This window comes from Leishmania infantum, chromosome 25, assembly GCF_000002875.2.
Source record: "Leishmania infantum JPCM5 genome chromosome 25".
Taxonomy (NCBI): domain Eukaryota; phylum Euglenozoa; class Kinetoplastea; order Trypanosomatida; family Trypanosomatidae; genus Leishmania; species Leishmania infantum.
The window spans coordinates 864,018-886,912 of NC_009409.2; the positions used below are offsets into that span (position 1 = coordinate 864,018).

The following is a 22,895-nucleotide window of genomic DNA, read 5'->3' on the forward strand; positions in this document are numbered from 1 at the left end:
GAGAGGGCCAAGCGCCTGCGACGTTGGGGAGTCGGAGAGACTCAGCGCCACTCACGTCGGCGGTCCGACGGTGGACGGCGTTGCACCGGAGCGACCTGCAGCACCGCACACGCGTGTGCCATCCATATGACGGGCAGAGTGTGCCGACGTGGCTGGGACGTATCCCACCCGGCCCTCGCTGCTTAGTGGTGCGGGGCGGCTCAGGCGCCCCACGAGGGATGTGCACCACGTGGCAACCAGCATGGCTGGGGCGGCTGCGAGGCGACCTGGGATGCGGGCGGGTGCGTTGCCTTTGAGGCGGGGGCCGTGCTGAGATGACCGGGCCGGCGCGTTGCTGTGGCGCGCGTGTCTACGGCTGCTCCGCACCGCGCGATGCGAGGGGGAGGGGCCCTGTGGCAGACCCGGGGGGTGCAGTGTTGACCTCGCGTTGCACAGCAGCGAAACGGACACGCTGGCGAATCTCTCAGTCCCTGCGTCATCGCACTGACCTTCGCGTGCGGTATACACTGGAGCGGCGATGAGGGCTTCTTTATCGTAGCCGAACGCACGCCGCCCCTCTCTTACCTTCCCCTCCGTCGCTTCTCCTCTTTCTCTTTTTACTTAGCGCGCGCCGCCTGCTCTCCACCACCACCTATGTGTGCACTCGGGTGTCTCTCCTGCTCTGCGCGTGTGCTTGTGTGCGTGCATGACTCAATGTGTGCTCTGTAGAACCGATATCTTTTCATTATTTCTTGTGGCTTCTCTTAGCAAGTGATATCGCACGGTTACGGCGCTCCGTTTAACACAGCGGGTGAGAGAAGACTTCTTCGTGTGCAGATGTGAGCCGGTGAGCCGAAAAGGGAGAGCACGCTGTCGAAGTGGGAGCTGAAGACAGCAAGCATGGACGACGGAGCCACTGGACGGGTGCTACAGTTTTTAAACTTTGGCTAAGTGTGCCCTCTATTCTTCTCAGCATCATGCCAATCTCGCATGTTCATATAGAATGCAGGTATGGCTTCCCCGTCGAGAGAACGCGACCCGCGCGGCGATACGTGCGCGCCGTTGCGTGAACGTTTTCGCGCTTGCTTCCGCATGGGGTTTCCTTTTCACTTACCGTATATGTTTATTGTCGAGCATCTTTTTCTCGCCTTTTCTCTGGATGCCTTTCTCGGGTGATGTGCCGGTTGGTCCCGTGGCCACTCCACTCAGACATCAACGAGGAACATGCAAAGCCACAAATGGAGTTGACGCGCACTGGTCATGAGCGTCAATGTACGGAGATGAGGTGACGGCAATGCAGATGTCGCCATCGTGATTGTAGCCGCAGTACCCCTACTTGGTTCTGTGTGTGAGTTCACCTCCGTGATGATGCCGGCCACCACAGGCCGGTATCAGGGTCCAGTGCCCCACACTCTTTGTGGGGAAGCCGAAAACCTCCGGCCCGCCTTCGGGTACGGCTGGCGAAGTCTCAGTATCCGGCGGCCAGCTCTGGGCTAGCGTCGCGACCACGACCACGTTTGCACCGGCTCGCGACGAATCGTGTCGAAGATTCAACAAAAACACGCATCCGCCTACTGCTTTTCTGCGTCTGCTGCGCTGCGGTGGTGTTGAGCGTAATCTGGACCTTGCCTGCGCTGCATGCAGTGTCTTTGCACTGGGCTGAAGGTAACCAGGCTGTGCTGCTTGGCTGCGTTCCGTGACGCAGCTGTCGTGCAACAGAGGTGGGCAAACTGCCGTCACATGCGCATATAGCATGACTTGTTCGTGGTAGAATGAGACGCTGAGAGAGGGGAAGCATGACTACAGCGAATATGCGTGCTTGTGTGTGTGCTCGCTCCACTGCTTGCACTCTCTGTCGCTCTCTCTTTCTCGCTCTGAGGTCCTCTTCGACTCATTCTCCCTCCTTCTTTCTCTTCGTGGACGTCCCTTGCCCTCTTTTCTGTTTTAAATCTTCCTCTCTGTGCTGTTTGCAACACACTCACGCGTCGCGGATGCGCTAGAAGCGTATAGAAGCATCGCGGCAGAGGCCCTTCGCCCTCTCTCCATCCGTGTGTCTTCGGCTGTTTCGCCAGGTTTAACTTCAGTGGTGCGGCCTCTTTTCCTCCTGCACCTCTTTCCGTGCGTGTGGTTCCTCCGGAGATGCCGGTGTGCATCGAGTGTGGACACGGTGTTCCGCGCATCATCAAGCCGGACACCGAAACAGTGGAGCGGTGCGGAGAGTGCGGGCACATCTGCGATATCTGCTACGAATTCGGTGATGTACAGATTTGGATTGATGTGGTTCTGCTGCGCCACCGGGCGTGGGCGCATGTTCTCTTCAACCAGACTGACTACTACACAAAACTCGTCATCTTCGTGCTCTGCTGCGTGGTGGAGGCGGTCGTGGTGCACAGCCTCACCGTGCTTAAGGCCATTCCCTTCTTCACGGATGACCTCGAGAATAGTTCCCTCTATACCCCAGAGCGCCAGGTGCGATCGCTGCAGCTCGTGCGCATAATTCAGAGCTCCTTTCTGCCGCTGATGAACTACCCATCAGCAATTCCCCACCTCTTCATCTTTATCTTCACAGAAAATGCGCTTGTTGCCTCTATCGCCACGTGGCTCGGCCGCTTTTTCTACCGCAGCTACGGCCACAGAGAACACCTGTGGTTCGTGGAGGCAGCCTTGGCCTCCTACGCAAAGCTGAGCTACGTCCTGTTTCTCATCTGGGCCATTCCACCGTCGATGCTCCCTATGGTCGACTTTGTGTACGTTCTGTGGCTAGGATGCGCCTTCACGGTGCTGGGGTTCGATCGCCATTGGATGTACCCCGTAGCGGCCGTCCTCATCTGCGTCTGTGCTCGCGCGCTGTTTCGCTACCTCACAAAGTGGAGCCCTCAGGTGCTCTGCTAGCTGCGGTGTCCCTCTGCCACGTGGCTTCGGCTTTGTTTCTATGCCTTCTTTCGCCGTCTATGCCTATGGCGGCAAGATGGAGAGCTTGGGTGCTGCTTCTGCTGGCGCTGCTGTGACTATGGTTGGCACGCCGACTCGCTTCTCGTGTTCTTTTTCGCTCCTTCACCGTTGTTCCCCCCACCTGGCGCTCGCCTTCCACGCTCTTTCTCCTCTCCGAAAAAAAAAACGCAGGAGAGGAGATGTCTGCCCAACAGATGATCTCCCTCTTTCTGTGTCGCTGATGATGGTACTGCTGCTGGTGCTGCCTTTCTCTATTCCTCTCTTCTATTGTTGCACCAGTCACGGCGTCGCGCTGCCGTGGGATAGCGATGCAGCAGCACTGCTGGTGCTTATACGTCCCGCCATCGTTCTTTGACAGGCGAGAGCTTCGCCGATACACCAGGCTCCACTTCCGATGTGTCTATCCTCTCTCTCTTCCACTTTTTCTGACTCTATACGTCGGCGCCACATCGCACATTATCACCCACCACGCTGCAGAAGTCTCTTTCTCACCGTTAGGGAACGTTATAATTTTCTCCTCTCTTTCTGACGCTTCATTGTGTGTCGCCGCCCTCCCCTTCAGGGACGTACCTCTTTCTCTTCTGTGATCCTTTTCTTACCATACACCATGAGCCTGGAAGCCAATATCGCGGTGTGCCTTCACGACCTGAAGTCGCCCTCGGATCATCCGGTGGCGCTGCGCTCCTCCCCAAACGGAGTCTCCTTCATGTGCCCCCCATCCCTGAAGGAGGCTAACTTCCCCGGCAATGACACGAATTTTGCGGTAGAGCATGTGCTGGAGCGGCCGAATGCGGGTGCAATCCAGAAAAAGATGCTCTCCTCTGCTGCCTCCGACTTTGTGAAGAACCGTCAGAACCTGGTCATGTTCAGCTACGGCGTCCGCTCTACCCCGAAGCGTCAACTGATGTACGGCCAACAGTCCGAGGAGGGCTACGCGGTGCGCGTCATCTCAGATGCAGTAACCACTGGCCAGGGTATCTTCACGCTTTCGTGCTACATTATTGGCCAGGACGAACACCTTGTGGATCTTATCTCGGCAGAAAACGAACTCGGCGTGATTGTGGAGTCAGTGAAGGAAGGCCCGCGTGTGCGTATGGTGGAGCGCTCCAGGGTCAAGACTGAATCGGATGTGCGAGGCGTCTTCTCCAAGATCGTGCAGAACTACCACAAGCAGTTCGAGTCCGTGCTGCCAGAGAAGCAGCCCACCGCCGAGCTCCAGGCGCTTCCACCGTACAAGGGCGATACGATCATGCTGCAGCTGTTCCGCTACGAATCTGAGGAGAAGTACAGCAACTACGAGGATGCCAACTCGATGACGTTTGTGGCTCTCGGTGACTCGGAGCGGCCGGTGCTGTGCGGCCTCGATTCTTCCCAGCAAGAGGCGTTCGAGAAGACAAACCGTATCTTGCTGTCTGCTGTGGGCATTGTGTCGAGCATCAAGTGCAGCCGCCTGCGCATTCCCTTTGGCAAGTCGAAGCTGAGCCAGTTGATGCGCCGCTGCTACAATGCCGAGAAGGGCAACCCCAACGGCGCCCTGAACGGGCCCACAAACACTGTCATGCTGATTCACTGCTGGACGAACGGCGAGTGGGCGGAGGAGAGTTTTCACAACCTTTCCATGATACGGCGCATCTGCAACACGCTTGGCTCCTCCGGCATTGGCTCCATGCTGCGCGACTTGCCAGTGGAGAAGTGGCGCCTCGACCAGGACATCAATGAGCTGCGCGATGAGCTGGTGGTGGCGCGCATGGTGTACGACTACAAGCCGTGCATCTGCGAGTCCGCAAAGCCTATCGCGAACATCAAGGAGGAGGAGCTGAAGCGCATCAACGCCATCCAGCTGAAACGCAACGAGGCGCACGAGAAGCAGCTCGCCATGATCCAGGAGAAGGCCATGGAGGAGGCCAAGAAGACCATCAAGGATCAGGAGGCGAGCAGCGGCGTCACCCTGGCGTCCCTCGAAAAGATGCTCGAGGCCAAGAAGCGTGAAAACGAGTCGCTGCAGCTCGAGCGTGACAACATGACGCATGAGTACGAGCAGACACTCGAAAAGATCCGGCGCAAGAAGTACAGCGAGGAAGACATCGTGTCTCGCCTCCGTGAGGAGACAAATCAGTTGGAGGAGGAGCTGGGCGCGCGCCAGGCGGCCATCCTGAACAAGCAGAAGCAGCTGGATTTGGCAAAGCTGGACAAAACCAAATGCCGCGAGGCCATCCTGCGCGAGCGCGGAAACGTGGAGGCGATGCGCAAGACGCTCATGACTGAGCGGCGCCACCAACGTGAGCAATGGATTAAGCAGATCAAGGAAGTTAACCAGCAGGTGCTGGTGCAGCTCCGCACCATGGCTGATGAGCGCAAGCAGAACGGCGAGACCGTTTCGGCGAAAGAGGAGGCGTCCGAGAAGGCCGTGATTGAGGACATCAAGACCATTGAGGAGTACCTGCCAAAGCTCATCTCGCTCGAGGACGTCCCTGTCAACCCGGAGGAGACAGAGAGCATCCGCCGCCAGTTTGATGAAGTCTTCTTGCAGGAGAAAAAGACGTACCTGATGAAGATCGATGAGGAGAAGGCGCGCAAGGAGAAGCTGGAGAAGGGCCTCATGGCGTACCGCAACCGCGTGCTCGAAGTGGCGCACGCAAAGAAGAAGGAGAACATGCAGGATGCCGCGAAGAAGGAGCAGCACCTCAGCTCGCTGGTCGAGCAGGTGCTCACGTACCTGCGCAACGGCGTGAAGATGATGAAGGTGTCCAGCAAGAATCATGTGCGCTGCCGCTTTTACTTCATCTCCGATGATGGAAGTCGCATCCACTCATGCGAACTTGATGGCCAGGGTGCCCCGATCAACCGACGCAAGCCGCCAGTGACTATCTGGCTGCGCGACATCCGCAAGGTGGTGCTCGGCGTCTACACCGAATCCTTCGTGTCCTTCAGCTCCGAGAGCCAGCTCGCCAAAGCGCGCGCCGAGGCGGTCACGGACAACGGCACATACCGCAATGACATAACGCAGAGCATCACGCCTGCGAACATCGGCCTCAACAATTACCGCGCGTTTGCGCTGCTGCTACGCGGCGGCAAGTCGCTCGAGGTGGTTTGCTACTCCGACACAGACTGCGAGGCTTGGATGGTGGGACTTCGGCGTCTGCTGGGGATCAAGACGGCGACTGAGAAGCAAGTGGAACAGCATATGGAAAGTGTCCGCCCTCAGGAGCCCCCTGTGGTGGAGCAGCCAGTGGAGATGAAGTTCGGCGGCCTCCTTGACGTGCGCAACATGCGCGGCTTTCTCGCACTCTCCGCCGAGGAGGCCAGTTTGTGCAGTGAGAGCCACATTCCGCCGGCGCTCTTCCTGCGCGTAAAGCAGGAGATGGTGGACAAGTCTCACACCGGCTCCATCACCACCTACGACGTGCGCGTTTCCTCTGGGCTCGACTTGGTGCGCTCAGGTTGCATCTACGACTTCCTGGTGCAGCAACACATCATCCCACTTCCGTTCTAGGAGATGCGTTGTGATGCCACGTGGCACGTACGTTTTGCTTTCTTGACACCCACATCATACGCTGTGGTTTCTTGCTTCAACAAGTTTCTGACTATCGTGGCGGCGAAGGCCGAGGCACCTTTGGTGCGTGTCGCAGCGTGTCTTCACGCACGCCGCTGTACTCCCCCACTCCCTCTTTGATTCTTTCGTACTCCGCCGTTTGCCGTATTTTCGCTTTTGCTGTTTCTGGAGTGCGCGCCGAACGTCTCTCTCTTGTATGCTTGACGTGTGAGGGAAGAGCGTGGAGAGAGAGGGGGCCGGCGGCGGTGGTGGTGGTGGGAGCACCAACACCCACGCTCACGAAGAGAGGGAGACAGCACTTCCAGCACGTGGGAGCGTGAAACAAACTCAAAGGATCCACGCTCACTGCTCTTCTCAGATGCGTCCTCTATTTCTCATTGACTATATATGGGCTTATGCGTGTCTGTCTGTGTGTATCCCTGTCTGACCTCTGACCTCTCTCCCTCTCTTACTGTCCCCTTCACTTTTGCTGTGCTATATATTTCCATTTCCTTGATGACGCGCTTGCCACCCCTCCTCCTCTATCATGGTCTCTGTGTCTCTATGTGTCTACGCGTCTGTGTTTTTGTGTGACACCGCGTTCTACATTTTCTTTTTCGATGGTGGCCTGTCTTCGCGCGCGCATGGCTTGATACTCTGGGTTGCGGAAAGGTCTCCACCTCCGCCAGCTCATCTACTCGGAGATCCACGCTGGCGGACACTGAAGCACAAGCGTATGCGCGATTATACAAACTTGATTTCGTAGAAGGAGAGATATGTTCTCAAGCGTGTCACCATCAACACATTCCAAGCGGATGTCCTCCCTGTTCATCGCTTTTTGCTTTCCAATTTGTTTTCTTGCTTGATTTAGCGGTGGGGTGCCTCACATGTCTTCTGTCGACGTCTCGCTCTTTCTCTCCCGCCGGCCCTCTTGTTTCACTGTCCGCACCTTTGTTGTTTCTTTCTCTCGGGTGGCCGATAGACGCCAAACAAACAAGATGGCGCACTTCGCATCTTCAAAAGCGCGTACCCACGTAGGGTGGGAGAGAGAAAGCCAAATACCTCTGCCCACTCTGACCGTCTAAAGCGACATATGCCGGTGGTGCCGTCGTTGGAGGTTGAGGCAGCGGTGCAACGCGTAAGTACATCTCTGGAGTGCAAAGACTGGCGCTCCATTGATTTCTTTGACTCTCACTGATGCCACGCACTGCCGGCACCTCGCTGGCACCTCCTTCGTGGCCGGAACCGGGCCTCACTGAAGGGGCTATCCCAGCCACCGGGTACGCCGTATCAAATGGATCAGCGCCATCCCTCTCATTTTACACGCCGAGGAGGAGGAGAAACAAGCAACGACATCGCGCTACCTTGCCCGCCCCCTCTTTTATTCTCGCAACTACTGCCCTATCTCGTCCTTCCCCTCCCCTTCTTGTGATCGCTTGCCCTCGATGGTTCTCTGCATGACTGCTGCGTGCATGCGTGTGCGTGTGTGTGAATGCGCGCATGGCTCTTGCGTCGCCTCGCTCCCGAGACTCACCACCGCCTACATTAGTGCCTACAGTGATCGAGTGAGCACGTGTGCCTCTTTCTCTGTCTTCGGAGGTGGCTGCTTTACATCTAGGGCAAGCAAGCGCTCTTAACTCCCATGGCGGAGCTCCTTAGCAAAAAGACGTGGCGTCTCAGGGATGTCCTCTTCAACGAAGGAACAGAGCAGGTAGTGCGCGTACTGAAGATTGATCATCCGTTCCGTCGCCAGCGCATCACCATCGTGCCCACTCCGCGCTACGCCAGAGAAGCGTACCTGACGGACTGGGTGTACCAACCCTACGTGAAGGAACACATCATGTACGTCAGCAACGACATCTACAATCCGTTTTACGTCTTCCTGTGCCGCTCGCTGCTTCGCAAAGGCAAATTCCCCGAGTACGCCTATTTCCACCCCATGGGACTGCCGGACTGCGTCGACGTGAACCTCAGCCGGCGTGCCTTTATCAAGAAGGAGCAGCCCTTCAAGACGCCGATGAGCACCATCCTCATGACGACGAATCACTTCCGCGACTCGCACCACCCCTGGGTCTCACGGCGCACCGTTAACATCGTCGGCGAGCAGTATGTTGTACATCCTAAAGAGGACAAGCAATCGATGGTGTTTGTGCTGCCGCCTGCTTACGTGCCCGATGTGGTAAACACGTTGCAGGGCCTTGGATTCGCTGTGGCCGACACGGTGACGGCCTCCATTGGAGACGCGGCCATCATCAATAAACTGAACAGCTGGAGCAACAAGTGCCAGCTGCTCGTGTTGGGGTATCTCTGGTTTCTTTTGGCGCTCTTCATCATAGGCGAGAGCCGCCATATTCGTCAGCTCTTTCAAGACTACAAGCGAGAGTTGATCGAGAAGGCAGGCAAGGACCCAGCAAAGATGGGCCTGTAGGCACCGACGACAGCCAAGGAGGGGGATGGAGAAGAGGTCTACCGCTCTCTCAAGCCCAGCGTGCGGCAGTGTCCCGACATTCACTCTCGGCATCTCCCTACTTCCTCTACGTCTGCTGTCGTGCAACCCGCCTCGTGGTCGCGCGCACGCGTGTATCCGTGTGCGAAGATAGACCACTGAAGCAGTCGATTCGAGGACACGGCAGACCCTGACGACTGGGGGTGTAAAGGAAGGCATAGCGCATGAGGCATCCTTGATCTTCGCCTCAAGCGAGGGGCTCTCTTTTTGACAGCCCTCGCTGCATCCTTCTCACACATATCGGGGCGCTCCATTTTGCATGGCGTGCTGCAAAAGTCGCATTCTCTATTGTCGTAATCACGACAGCGCACTGAGAGAACCGCAACGCAAAACGGAGGCTGCAGCGTGGCGGTGCTGCTATTGAACTTTTAATTTAGATAGCGCATCTTCTCCTGATACGTCACACTATTACTGTCCCCAATGCTACGAGTCGATTGAGGAAGGCGGCGCTGCACCGAGTACGAGGCATAGGCACCTCACCGTCTGCCTCCTCGTGTCTTGCACACGTTCGACACCCCCCTTTTTCTCATGTTTTCTCCATCGAAGGCCTCCGGCGACTCATGCGATTCACGCAGCACTTGCTATATTCTTTCCACATCACATCTCCTCCTCTCTGGTACAAAAACATCAGAGACACAACCACCACCGACGCCTCTGTACAGTTATTCACCACCGACACACCCATCGCCCTGCTCGGTCAGTCGCAGTTCTCTTTCCATCCGTTAGGCTCCCGCTTTTTTATCGTATCTTTTTTTATGATTCTTGCCTGTGTACAGCGGCGTTGCTGTGCCGCACTACTGCCCACCTCTGTCTGCCTGCCCGTCTCGTTGCCAACGCCGAAGCGTACGCCTCTCACGCCGGGCACAACTTGCCTAACATCTCACCTGAAAACAAGGTCAGCGGCAGTTTCCCGCGCCGCAGCCCTGCACGCGGTGCGTAAGAAGATGCAGGAGGCCACCGTGGCCGCACTCATCGTCCCTAGCAGCGACGCGCACAACAACGAGTACGTGGCGACGCACCTGTAGAGTCGCGCATTCATCTCTCACTTCCACGGCAGCGCCGGTACCGCCCTCATCACGATGGAGAAGGCGCTCCTATGGATGGACGGACGCTACTGGTTGGCCGCGGAGGAGGAGAAGTACCCCGACTTTGATCTCATGAAGCAAGGCAAGCCAGAGGTCCCGTCGCTCGAGGAGTGAGTTGCCGTCAATCTCAGCTCCAAAGCAGTTGTTGGCATGAACCCGTACGTCGCCACGGTGGCGGAGTGGGAACGGCTGAGCAAGCGGATCAATCTGCGTCCGGTGGCAAACATCGTTCAGGACATGATGCCGCCGGAGAAGAACGTGCAAAGAATGTACGTGCGTCCCGTTGAGTTCTGCGGTGCCACCTGCAAGGAGCGGCGCGCCGCGATTCTCGCAGAGCTGGAGAAGAAGGACTGCGACCTGATCATTCTCTCCGCACTGGATGAGATCGCGTGGCTCACGAATCTGCGCGGCGGCGACGTGGATTACAACCCCGTCTTCTACGCGTACGCTGTGATTGACAAGCACTACGAAAACGTGCGCCTCTACGTGAACCCGGACAAGGTGACAGACGCAGTGCATCAGGCGTGCGAGGATCACATCGACTTCTACCCGTACGAGCAGTTCGAGGCGGATCTCAAGCAGCTACCACAGGGTCGCAAGGCCCTCGTCGACGAGCGCCAGACGAGCGAGGCCGTCTTTCGCATCTTGAAGGATGTCGGCACCGAGACGGTGCGTGTCGTTTGCGGTCCGGCGCAGAAGTTGAAGGGGGTCAAAAATGAGGTCGAGCTCCAGGGCTTCCGCGACTGCCACGTACGCGACGGTGCCGCGCTGACGCGCTACCTTGCCTGGCTGCACGACCAGGTCGCGAACAAGGGTGCGACGGACCTGAACGAGTACGACGCGGCCACGAAGCTCGAGGAGTTCCGCGCGCAGGGGGAACACTTTGTGCAGCTCAGTTTTGGCTCCATCTCGTCCATTGGCCCTAACGGGGCGATGTGCCACTACAGCCCCGCCGAGACGGGCTCTGCCACCATTCGCAAGGACCAGCTGTACTTAATCGACAGCGGTGCGCACTACTGGGACGGTACCACCGATGTGACGCGCACCATCTGCTTCACAGCGCCGAGTGATGAGCAGCGCGAGGCCTACACGCTTGTCCTCAAAGGGCATATTGCACTCAACAGCATTGTTTTTCCCAAGGGCACAAGCGGTGCCCGTCTCGACACCCTGGCGCGTATGGCGCTCTGGGGCGTGGGACTGGACTACGCCCACGGCACCGGGCATGGCGTGGGATCCTTCCTCAACGTGCACGAGGGCCCCCACGGAATCGGCATTCGTCCAGTTGCCACGGGGGCGAACATGGAGCTGCACTCCATCGTGTCGAACGAGCCTGGCTACTACAAGGACGGGCACTACGGCATCCGCATTGAGAACCTCGAGGAGGTGGTCGAGTGTCGGACCAAGTACAGCGCAACCGGCTTCTACACCATGTCGCACCTCACGATGGCGCCTCTGTGCCGCGACCTCATCGACGTGAGCCTCCTCACAGAGACGGAGCGCGCCTGGGTAGACCGATACCACGCCAAGGTGGTGGCGAGCATCATGCCGCACCTGCAAAAGGCAGGCGACCAGAACGCCATCGAGTACCTCAAATACCACACGCAACCTCTCTGTGCGGTGAATGAGGCGTACACCCTGCTCAGCCCAGACGGGAAAGGTGCTAAGTGAATCGTTGCCTCGCCGGGCAGGAAGGCGGTGGTGGTGATGAGAGCTCAGCGGCAGTTGCTGCGCTGCTTTCGCGCGTCACGGTTTTCTCTTCCGTTGCGCCAAGGCTTATTTCGTTGCTTCGCTTACGGTTCTGCCACCCGCACAGGGGCAGCGGGACGGGAGGTGGCGACGGTGGGAGAGAGCACCCCCGTCTGCCGCTCACGTTAATGCGGAGTAGTCTTGTTGCAGGTGCCCCGTACCTTGTGCCCGCAGAGTCCGCTGGACTCGGCGTTCACATAGCCACTCCTTTTTTCCTGGCCTGATATTCCTCTGTGTGAGAAACGAGTAACATACGTGCAAAAAAGGTGAAACACGGACGGCAGCGAGTTGCTCCGCATCCGCGCGTGCTCCTTTCTCTATCATGAGGTTTCCTTTACGAGCACGCGCGAGGTGGAGGGGTGAAGGACCCCTTTCGGCATGCACGACTATGTGCGCGGCAGCATCGCTTCCCTCTTCAAGCTCAGCCCTAGGCTGTATTCATGTGCTTCTTTTGGCACGTAGGCTTGTGGCGAGGCAGCGCTCATGAAAGCTCTCACCACTCTCCATGCACGTGTGCGCAGACGCATGCTGCTTTCGTGCTACGTACCGCCGCAGTATCGCCAATGCCCCTGCCGCCGTATGTGTGTGTGCGCCTCCTGCGCCGCATTGTTCCCCTTATCTTTCTGTTGTTCGGTCTAACACCCACCACCTTCTCGTTCTCTGCCACAACACATGATGTATCTCGCACGGAGGCCACCCCCTCCCCCCCCCCCACACACACACACACGTAAACACTCCGCTATTCCCCGTACGACCAATGGGCTCACCATTGATCGCGGTGGTCGGGCCCAACCCGGCATTCCAGAAGACGCTCACCTTTGATGAGCTTCGCGTCGATGAGGTGAACCGCGCCACAACGGTGCACAGTTACACGGGTGGCAAGGGCACCAACTTCTGCCGCGCCTCTGCGTGCTACAAGGAATGCCCGCACTTCTGCAGGACTGTATTGCACACATTTGTCGGTGGCAAGACAGGTGAGCGTGTGATCGATCTGCTCCATCAGGAGGGTATCGCGGTTTATGCTGTTACTGTGCCGGCAGAGACACGAACCTGCATCACCTGCCTCGAAACCCAGAACAGCACAATGACGGAGCTGATCGAGCCCTCGGCGGCTGTACCGGAAGATGCTGCAAAGGAAATGGACAGAGCACTCCTCAAGGCGCTCGAGCATGCGGGTGGCATGGCGATCATGGGCAGCTTGCCAGACGGCAGCAGCCCCGACCTCTACACCCGCTGGACGGAGATGGCGGCGGCGGCGCAGAAGCCTGTTCTCATCGACGCCGGCAAAGGGATCGAGGCTTCGCTGAAGGTGCCAGGCGCCCACTCGATCCTGAAAGTGAACATGGAGGAGCTGAACAAGCTCACGGGTCAGTCCACACCGGAGAGTGCGTTCGAGTACGCTATGCAAATGTGGACAGTGCGTGTGCTGGCCGTCACCGATGGCCCTCGCTCTGCGTATATCCAAGAGCGGGGCCGGCCTCTTCAAGTTATCCACCTACCAAAAGTGGACGGCGTGGTGAGCCCGCTCGGGGCCGGCGACACGGCCGATGCCGTTTTTCTCGCCGAGTACATTCACGGCACAACCCCGGTAGAAGCGTTCCGGTTGGCCCTGGCTGCGGCGTCCGCCAACTGCCTTCAAAAGGAGGCCGCCGTCTTTGCGCAACATGAGATGAGGCGTATCGCCGACGGCATCACGATCAGGTGATCGCGCCCACACAGCTCGTCCACACGCGCATGATGGTGCCCCGCACATGCCCACACCGCAGCCCCCCCCCCCCCCCCAAAGTAAGGAGAACAAAAAGCTACACCCACGACGAGAGCGCGGTTTGGGAAGAGGAGCAACACCCACAACGCAACGCCAGCGTCTCCTCCTACTCCTCCAGCTCTCTCTCTGTTTCGCGTGCTCTTCTTTGTTGCTTCTCCTCACCCATCCGGCGCACTGCATGCGCCCATCCTTCCGCCTTGGTAGATTGGGATCCTCCAATCCTCTCGCACATCTTCTTCGCCGCGCACCGTCGACCCTCTACATGACTCACCCTGGGTATGTGTGTGTGTGTGTGGAGCCGACATGGTTACTCAAAAACATCAGAGTCAGGCAGCATCGCGGCATGTTGCACGGCGGGACGCTCCCTCTAGCGACGAGCCTGTCATCCAGCTACCCTTCAAACATACACACAGTGGCCCGGCACGGTAGGGGGCGAGGAATCGCGCAAAGAAGGTACATGCATGCATCCCCTTCTCTGCCTTCCCCTGCTTCGATTCCGTCCTGCGCTGCCTCTTTTCGACTTATCTCAGGTGTGCCCCGCTCCACACCCACACCCACACACCCCTCCTCCTGCTCCGCTGACTCCGCATCTCTTGCTCTCTCTCTCTCTCTCTGCACTACTTCCTACACACGCGGCCAACTCATTACTTGTTGCTCCCGTAATTACTCGTTTCCCAACCCAAACGCACCCGTGCATCCACGCGCAAGAATCCGCGATCCGCTCCGCACGTCTCGCTCCCTTTCTTACCTCTTCTCCCCCACCCCTCCCCCCTTCACATATCCACCATGGCCAAGGGCAAGCGCTCCGCTGATGCCAAGGGCAGCCAGAGGCGCCAGAAGAAGGTGCTGCGCGACAACATCCGCGGCATCACTCGCGGCTGCGTCCGCCGCATGGCGCGCCGCGGTGGCGTGAAGCGCATCTCGAGCGAGGTGTACGAAGAGGTGCGCCGCGTGCTGAAGGCCTACGTGGAGGACATTGTGCGCTGCAGCACGGCCTACACCGAGTACGCGCGCAAGAAGACGGTGACGGCGTGCGATGTTGTGAACGCGCTGCGCAAGCAAGGCCACATCCTGTACGGCTACGCGTAAATGCTCGCAGAGCCGCTGCACACTCATAGATACACCTTCTTTGTTCATGCCGTCGTTTCTGTGGTTTCCTTGGTTTTCGACTTCCCCTCCCCCCCACTATGGCTTTTCTTCTGTCTCGTGCTGACACCCTTCCCTACCCATCGCTGTTTGCTGGCGGCAGTACAGAAAGAAAACAGCACACCCACTCCACTGCATACCTGAAGAGCGGTCGTGCGCGGCCGTATCCGAAGCACGCTCTCGGCGTCCGTGTCTATGGAGGCTGAGTGCAGCCCCGCCCCCTCCCTGCCTCCCTCAACGCCCGCCGGCGCCCGAGGTCACCACGCGGGATGCTGGGCCGCCTCTTCGACATTGCCACTCCTCCTCCGCCGCTTGCTCGCTCATTCTCTATGCCAGAGTGCCATGCGCTCCCTTTCACTCTTTGCGCTTCTCTTCGTCTCCTCCTGTTCTCTGTTCGCACACACATAACACGCACGAGCTCACAGACGGAGACACCCGAATGCAGAGGACACGCGGGATCGTGCATCCGCTGCTCAGCTTCGTGAAGCAGATGCCGGGCGGCGATGGGTGCTTTTCACTGACATTCGAGCCAGTGGGAAAGAGAGCGCATCCGTACAGCCGACGGCGCGAATCAAGGAAAAAGTACGAGCTCTGAGAACGGCGCACCTGGGACCGCCTTTTCCCCACCTCCTCAGCCTCATACGCCTGTGGCGATCTCCTTTTCTCGACTTCTCAAGGTAGACGTCCTTCTGTTGCACCCTCACCCGCATCCGCGCGTGTGAGTGGCGGATTGTGACGCGGATAAAATCAAGCTCGCCATGCGGTGCTCCCTTTTCCTTCCCCGGTGCCTGTGCCCACCACTGGGGAGGGGTTCAGCAGCCTATTTTCGATCGCGTTGCTGATTTGGCCTTTGCGCTTCGTTTTCGGGTGGTCGACGCTGCTGGCTGTTTTGCGCTTCGCTGTAGTGTACAGCGTATCGTGGCGCCGCGCTGTTCTCTTTCGCGTTTTCGGCACGGCCTGCCCACCGCACGCCACGTACTCTGTCTGTGCATCAAACAGCAGGCCATCCGGGTACAGGCTCGATTTCACTCACCGACGACAGTGCACCCGTCCAACGCGCGCCGCCCTCTTCCCTTGCACCTCTGCCACTTTTGCTTTCCTCTCCTGTGCGTGTGGCTACTCCTCTGCTTCTTCTCGCGTAGAGGAGGAGGGGCATCGGCACTGCTGACGCGTCTCCCACTGAAGTACGTGCAGGCCCTCCCTCTTTTCTGTTAGGCGCTGGGGACTTTCCATCGAACCGCGCCGGATGCCAGCGAAAGGTGCAGCGGGGTGACTGCCGCGCACATCCTTGCAAAGGAAAGTCTTGCCCATTTTTGTCTCGGGGAAGAGAAACTCAGACCTGTTTTGTGTGGCAACAGCCTGCACGACCAAAAAGGCAAACAGCCTCACCATTTCCACAGCGCCGCTTCGGTGTTGCTCGACGCCGTGACATCTTCCACTGTCACATCGAGTCGCCCGATTCGCGAGTCCTTTGACCATCTCACGGCGCCCACCTTCCCCCAATTCCCTCCGCCCATCTCTCTATATCTCCCTCTCTCTATTTCTCCCTACATCCACCCACCCACACCCACACCCACACCCACACACAGGCACACGCAAGTGGAGGGCGACACAGGTCCGCTGACTCGCGCGCCCTTTGCAGTCGCACCGACACGCTCACAACTCTTCTTCACCGCTGCCCTGTGTTGCCGTGCAATCCTCTTCGGCCTCCCTCGATCCACCTGCGTCTCTGTCCGTGGCCCGGCTGTTTCGCTGCACGCGGCCAAGAGTGTGCTCGTGCCGCTTTGCCACCCCCCTGCACACCGTAGGCACTCCTTCCCCCACCACCTCACTGCACGCGAAGTACACCCTCATGCGAGAGGAGAACAATGCGCCACCGGCGTGGGCTCCCAGGGACACGCACCGCGCCGACCCTCTTCAGCTGCTTTCCTCCCCTCAGAAGCACTGCGGGCTGAGCAGCGCTGCGGAGAGCGGACAGGGCTGTCACTCGCGCTCACGCGGCAAGCCGGAGGTGAATTCGACTCGAGAGGCGAGCGTTGATAAAAGTAGCGCCAGCACACTGTCGAGAAACGATGCACGGCCGCATGGGGTATCACAGATCCTTCCCTCTCGGTTACGCGGACATCCTCGACGATCCGCGGCACAATGCCTGCGCTTACAAACGAAACGCCGTCTTCTGGTTGCGCTAGCCGTCTTACTTGCTCTCATAGTCATGGTTCACTGGGCCATCAGTCAATTTACGACCAATGTAGGCTCACAACAGAAACCGTCGATACGGTCGTCAAAGGAGGCGGCCCGTAAATCTAAGTTTCCATCGTCGTTTTCTGTTCTCGTGCACCACGAGACTGCTGCTGAGCGGTTGACGACCACACAGCGCGGTCTTGCTGCCTCTGAAAATGACTCTCTGGTGCGACTGGACCCTGATCAGCTGCCTTCGTGGACGCTGCGCGTGATCGACGAGGACTGCACGATGTGCTTCGACAATGTGACGTACGCTTCTGCGGTTGCTGCGAATGCGGGGAGATCCACTGACAGGACGGGAAACCAGAGGCTGGAAGGGCTTTCTGTGTTCGCGACAACATCTGCGCCGCTGGGCCTCATGGGGCCCATGCTGTTTGCCATGGCGAGCGTGACGGACGACGTGGACATTGCAACTGAACTGCCGCGGTGGCAATGGGTGACCCGGTCGTACGCGCAGCAGCGCCGCTTCGTCCACGCGTCGCAGTCGAGGGGCACAGGTGAGCGACCGCGGCACTTGATCGTGATGGGCATACCTTCAACGGACCAGCCGAAGCGCTACCCGCTGCGGGACGCGCAGCGGGCGACGTGGTTGACGTACCGAGAGGTTGCGCGCACCGACAACAACTTTACTGGCGCGCTGCTGCAGCTCTACGTGTTCGCTGCTGCGGAGCGTGATTCTGAGGACACAACGCATTCCACCGTGGACGTGGCGCAGCTGGCCCCAACAGTGAGCGAGTACGCCGCAGCGACTGCGCAGCATCTGACGGTGGATGACGGTGACGTCAACAGTGCCCCCACGTACGTGCAGCGTCGCGTGGTGCTGCGTGATGGGTGGCGCGACATCCCAAGAAGCGATGACGCGGTGTGGAAGTCACCCTGCGCTGGTGTAAGGACCTCCGTGGTTACTAGGGCAAGTCTTGTGGACGGGACCTCGCCCCTCGCGGCTCTTTCAGCCCAGTTGTCGCTGCCCGTGACACCTGCCTTCACAGCAGCGGCGCAGTACGTGTGCCACGTGTCCGCTGCATTGTGGCAGGAGGCGCTGCACCACCGCAACTCGCTGTGGCTGGACTTTTTGACGGACCGCAAGCCGACCACGAAAAAGAAAATGGGCGATGCGATATCGTGGGGTTTCCCGGCGGAAGTAGGCATGACTCAAAAGGTCGTGATATGGCTGAACTACGCGTACACTGCCTTCCCAGACGTGCCGTACATCATGAAGGGCGACGACGACACGTACTTGAAGGTGCCACAGTACTTGAGCGACCTGCGACATGTGCGCGGTGGGTGGGCGAAACCGCGCAACTTGACGGCGACCATTCCACACAAAGGGGTTATCCCACCGACGCTGGGCATCGACGACGCAGAGGAATGCCTGTATCGAGTGTGGTGGTACGAATTCAACGAGGTTGTCTATGGCCATGGTCCTGGCTATGCACTAGACCGTCGCCTCATCCAAGCTGTACTGAACACATTTGATGTCTTCAACGATCTTTTGCTGATGCTATTAATGCTGCCGTACACCTTCATGTATAACAGTCATTATGCGAGCTTGCTCATGCAGCACGAGGACCTTTTCGTGGGACGGCAATTGCAAAGTCTTTCTGTTAGGGTGAAAGAAATGTGCGCGAAGCGTCCACTGCGCTACGTATCGGACAAAGAACCACGCTCGCTCCAGGTTCTCCGACCCGCGCCCTCCAATCAGACCTGGACATGGAGCTCGGTACTGATGCACTATGCTATGCCGGCGATTCCTTATTTCATCCACTACTACTTCAAGCACGAGTTCGAGGTAGCCGAGGCGGCTAAAGGGGCACTTAAGCAGGGCATCGATGCCAGCGCCATCGATGCGAATGCCACACAGAAAATGAAGGAGTGGGTGGCGTCGCAAGTGCCGACGACGCTGGCGGACCTGAAAAGGGTGCAGAATGTAAGCTGGGTGCGCGGAGACCCACGCAGGGCGTACGTTGTAGCTGAGGGGGACGGCGTTGCAGTGTACGATATTGCGTACAGGCCTCGCAACACGACACTTGTCGACTGTGCCATCGAGTCTGGAAAGTAGGGCAACACGTTTCTTTTCTGTCGCCCTCCACCCTTGGCCGTCAAGCATGACCTCGAGCGCCTTGCGATGGAGGGGAACTGCTGAATTAAGACGCAAGAAGTGTGAGCCTCGGTGACCGCTGAAATGAGAGCCGTCCGTCTTTCTGTCTTTTTCTCTGCACGCTCCCCACTAGAAACTCATCTCTGTCTCAGGACCTTAGACAAACGTTTTTCTCCCGCTTCTCTGACACACGTCTACCCGCTGTGAGAATCGACGCGCTTTCTTGTGGCCAAGAGTACTAGTTGAGAGAGGTAGCCACAATGGCCGACCTTCTTTTTCACTGGTGTCTCCATCTACATTTGTCTGCTGGCTGATTTGTGAAGCAAACTCGGTAGTTGTGAATTCACGAAGGACCCGACCGTATGCGAGAGCTTTTTTTTCGATGTGAGCGCGTGTGCTTGTGGGAAGTGCCTCAATGTGCGTCTTGCACTCTGCCAACGAGAGTACAAACACATACACGTAGTACGTGCACTACCACCACTCTGGCTGACTCCAACCCCATTCTTTTTTTTTTCGGCCTGCGCATGCAGCGTCTCTCTCCTGTTTTCTTTGCCTTAGCGTATGTCGAAACTGCTGGTGTGTAGCTCCTTCTTTTTGTGTTGGCCTGCACCAATGCTCTTTTGCTGTTTATGAAATAACTCCTGACTCCACCCCTTGTGAGGCACTGCTCTATTCGACCTCCTTTTTTTTTTCGCGACTTTTCTCCCCGTGTAAACAACAAAGGAGAAGTTCGGCCTCTCTTCCACGTTTCTCTTCTTCGCGTTCTCCTGTGTGATGAGTGTAGAGAATAGGCAACTGCGCAGCACACGCTCCCGTCCTTTGATCTTTCTGCTATACAGGAACTGGCGCTCCGCGTGCGCTACACTGAATCTGTTAAGGAAAAACGGTTTAAATATCCCTCTTGATGTTCACCGTATTGTGTCTATGCTTTCACGTGCGTCTGTGTGTCACTCCTTCATGGGCGTGCAACGCACAGCGCCACATCTTCCGAGAGTGCTCCGATCCATCTCCCACACTTCTTTTCTTTGGCACGACGGTGGCGATGCGCAACCACATTCTTTCCCCCTTTGCCTCTGTGTCCGTTGCTGTCGGCATCATGGGCCGCTCTCTCGTTTTGCACAGGCATCGTCATCCCACGCCATACCATCTGCGATGCTGCGCCGTTAATCACTATCTGTCTTTACTGTGGCACACACACGAAAAACAGAATTGACAAACAGCTGCGCACTCTCTGGTGCAAAGGGCTTGGAGGGTAGTTTGCCGCTCCATGCTTTGGCTTCACAGTGGTGGCGGTGTTTTATTTTGTAGGCGACTGTGTGATTGTGTTGAGTCGATGTATGAGCGTGCGTCACAACAACTCCTCAGCGACTTTGCATTACACACAACACGAGGAGAGGTAAGCAGGCACGCCACCTGTGCGACTCCATATGTGCACGTGCGCGTATGTCTCTTCCTTTTCTCTTGTTTTTTTGCTGCGTTATGCCCCATCTCTTTCTTTACACTCTCGTTACGTAAAGACACACGTCGTTTTGTTGCTCAGGTGCAATGTCTTTCTTTCTTTTCTGTCTCCCTCTTTTTTTGCTATTGTTGTTTGTCGAGCTGATCTTACGTTGCAGCGAATGCGTGTGCAGCGCTTCCACTCCATCCTCACTTACTGCCACCGGCGACTCCTGAAAGGTATCAAAAACGACTCGCAGGAGCACCGAACACCAGCTTAGCCGCGTAAGGGTGGCCGCACACACTCTGCCATAGTGCAACGCCCGCCCTGTCCATATTCCTCATCTCTCTTTTTCCTCTTGTATTGGCATTTCTTTGTTTTGTGTGGCGCGCTCATTCTTTTCTCTTTGACGTTTTTTTACTGGGGCCCACGGATTCACTTTTCCGTTGTCTGTTTTATCGTTTTCCGTCTGTGAGACTCTGGGGATGGCTGGCAACGTACGTGCGGCTGACGGCAGAAGATGATGGCTAGGCTGATGGACATGCCTCTCGTCTCTCTGATTGTCTTTTGTTGTTTTCGCTCCTCGTTGTCTTCGATAGCTGAACATACGCACGCTTTCTCTCTTGCGTGTGCTCGCCTCATGCAAATCGCAGTGATTGCCCGCACTTCACGAAGCTGCTGGAGCGGGGGACTGCTCTTTGCGTGCGCGCCTCATTTTCTTTCCTGGAGGCGTATGGGCGTGCCAGCACGGACTCCCAATCTTTGCTTACTTGAAACGGGAAGGATCGATGCTGCGCCCGTCCAGTGCACGACGTTGTGTCTCCCATGTAGTTGTCCAACTGACGAATCATCTACAGCGGAGGCAATGCCGATGTGCACGCACTGCTTCGCCTCTCCAAATCAGCAGCGAAACAAGTACGCGCACACCAGAAGCAAACGCAAAAACGAAGGAAAATGCACCCCGCGTCGGGGGAACTCTCACACCGAGTGGACTGCAACATATCACGCAAGGCAATATACATAAACGCTGGCTGGCTACCTATTTTTCTCACTCCTAACGTATCATGCACAGTAACTGGAGGGAGTGGCCTCTGCTCTTTGCTGCCACTGATGCAGGTGCACTATGGAGTCCGCGCGGAGAACGGATGACAGAATCCGTACTCCCTCCTGTGGATGTGCCTCGAGTCGAAGATGGAGCGATTAAGGCACGGCAGGGACAAGCGTGGGCCGCAGAGACCACTCACGTGCACTGTTACGCCCCGTGTTCGTCTCTGGTCGCCAGAGTCGTTCCAGCTGCCACGGCTGTTGCCGCTGTGCTACTGACATACATGCTGCATGTGCGCAAAGCATCTTGCTCTCTGCATTATCTGCGACCCCTTCCTTTTCTCTCTTTTGCGCGGTCATGGCATGGCTACTTTATGTGCCACGTGGCACCCCATGCAATACGCAACGATGGATGACGATCCCAAGGACAAATGAAGGATATCTTTCATGATGTACAGCTGGTGAACACAGAATCCCACAGCGCGCCTCACACGCCGCTGCATGCGACGGCACGCATGGGCCCTCGTGTGCTCGCACACGCACTTCGTTTCCACCTACCGACCATCGCATTCTCACGGCGGTGTTCTCCGAACTCTGTGTGTGGTCGCAGATACGCTTCTCGCTCACTACATGGAGCACGACAACTTGTTAACTGCCGTGCTGCACGAACGGGGAACCGATGCGTCAGATAGCGACGATGAGTGAGAGGCTGCGCGGCGCGAACAGCCGTTCCCTTCATCCTCCCTTGCCGATGGCCGACAATGTCAGCTGGGTGAGAGAACGCCACGCCTTCGTACGCGTGACGTCAACTCTCTGCGCCGCTACGGTCCAAAGTGGCGATCACTCCGCTGCATTGAACGCACAGGGTTAGGGTTAGGGTTAGGGTTAGGGTTAGGGTTAGGGTTAGGGTTAGGGTTAGGGTTAGGGTTAGGGTTAGGGTGAGGGTGAGGGTAGGTTAGGGTTAGGGTTAGGGTTAGGGTTAGGGTTAGGGTTAGGGTTAGGGTTAGGGTTAGGGTGTACTGGTGTACTGGTGTACTGGTGTACTGGTGTACTGGTGTACTGGTGTACTGGTGTACTGGTGTACTGGTTAGGGTGAGGGTTAGGGTGAGGGTTAGGGTGAGGGTTAGGGTTAGGGTTAGGGTGAGGGTGAGGGTTAGGGTGAGGGTGAGGGTTAGGGTTAGGGTTAGGGTGAGGGTTAGGGTGAGGGTTAGGGTGAGGGTTAGGGTGAGGGTGAGGGTGAGGGTGAGGGTTAGGGTTAGGGTGAGGGTTAGGGTTAGGGTTAGGGTGAGGGTTAGGGTGAGGGTTAGGGTGAGGGTGAGGGTTAGGGTGAGGGTTAGGGTGAGGGTGAGGGTGAGGGTGAGGG

At 57.6% G+C, this 22,895-nt stretch overlaps 7 protein-coding genes across 7 annotated transcripts; all 7 read left to right on the forward strand.

Annotated features, from left to right (window-relative positions):
• Positions 1 to 2,118: 2,118 nt before the first annotated feature.
• On the forward strand, positions 2,119 to 2,871 carry LINJ_25_2510 (conserved hypothetical protein; the record flags this gene model as incomplete). The annotated part of the gene is made up of 1 exon (XM_003392553.1): positions 2,119 to 2,871. One exon carries the CDS (start codon positions 2,119 to 2,121, stop codon positions 2,869 to 2,871), a length of 753 nt encoding a protein of 250 aa, XP_003392601.1.
• A 667-nt stretch (positions 2,872 to 3,538) lies between these two features.
• Positions 3,539 to 6,424, forward strand: LINJ_25_2520 (conserved hypothetical protein; the record flags this gene model as incomplete). Its single annotated transcript, XM_003392554.1, has 1 exon — positions 3,539 to 6,424. The coding sequence occupies one exon, from the start codon at positions 3,539 to 3,541 to the stop codon at positions 6,422 to 6,424; it is 2,886 nt and encodes a 961-aa protein (XP_003392602.1).
• Positions 6,425 to 8,105: 1,681 nt separating this feature from the next.
• Positions 8,106 to 8,891, forward strand: LINJ_25_2530 (conserved hypothetical protein; the record flags this gene model as incomplete). Its single annotated transcript, XM_003392555.1, has 1 exon — positions 8,106 to 8,891. One exon carries the CDS (start codon positions 8,106 to 8,108, stop codon positions 8,889 to 8,891), a length of 786 nt encoding a protein of 261 aa, XP_003392603.1.
• Positions 8,892 to 10,204: 1,313 nt separating this feature from the next.
• Positions 10,205 to 11,722, forward strand: LINJ_25_2540 (metallo-peptidase, Clan MG, Family M24; the record flags this gene model as incomplete). The annotated part of the gene is made up of 1 exon (XM_003392556.1): positions 10,205 to 11,722. One exon carries the CDS (start codon positions 10,205 to 10,207, stop codon positions 11,720 to 11,722), a length of 1,518 nt encoding a protein of 505 aa, XP_003392604.1.
• An 835-nt stretch (positions 11,723 to 12,557) lies between these two features.
• On the forward strand, positions 12,558 to 13,505 carry LINJ_25_2550 (tagatose-6-phosphate kinase-like protein; the record flags this gene model as incomplete). The annotated part of the gene is made up of 1 exon (XM_003392557.1): positions 12,558 to 13,505. The coding sequence occupies one exon, from the start codon at positions 12,558 to 12,560 to the stop codon at positions 13,503 to 13,505; it is 948 nt and encodes a 315-aa protein (XP_003392605.1).
• An 846-nt stretch (positions 13,506 to 14,351) lies between these two features.
• Positions 14,352 to 14,654, forward strand: LINJ_25_2560 (histone H4; the record flags this gene model as incomplete). The annotated part of the gene is made up of 1 exon (XM_003392558.1): positions 14,352 to 14,654. The coding sequence occupies one exon, from the start codon at positions 14,352 to 14,354 to the stop codon at positions 14,652 to 14,654; it is 303 nt and encodes a 100-aa protein (XP_003392606.1).
• Positions 14,655 to 16,563: 1,909 nt separating this feature from the next.
• On the forward strand, positions 16,564 to 19,011 carry SCG6 (phosphoglycan beta 1,3 galactosyltransferase 6; the record flags this gene model as incomplete). Its single annotated transcript, XM_003392559.1, has 1 exon — positions 16,564 to 19,011. The coding sequence occupies one exon, from the start codon at positions 16,564 to 16,566 to the stop codon at positions 19,009 to 19,011; it is 2,448 nt and encodes an 815-aa protein (XP_003392607.1).
• Between the last annotated feature and the right edge of the window lie 3,884 nt (positions 19,012 to 22,895).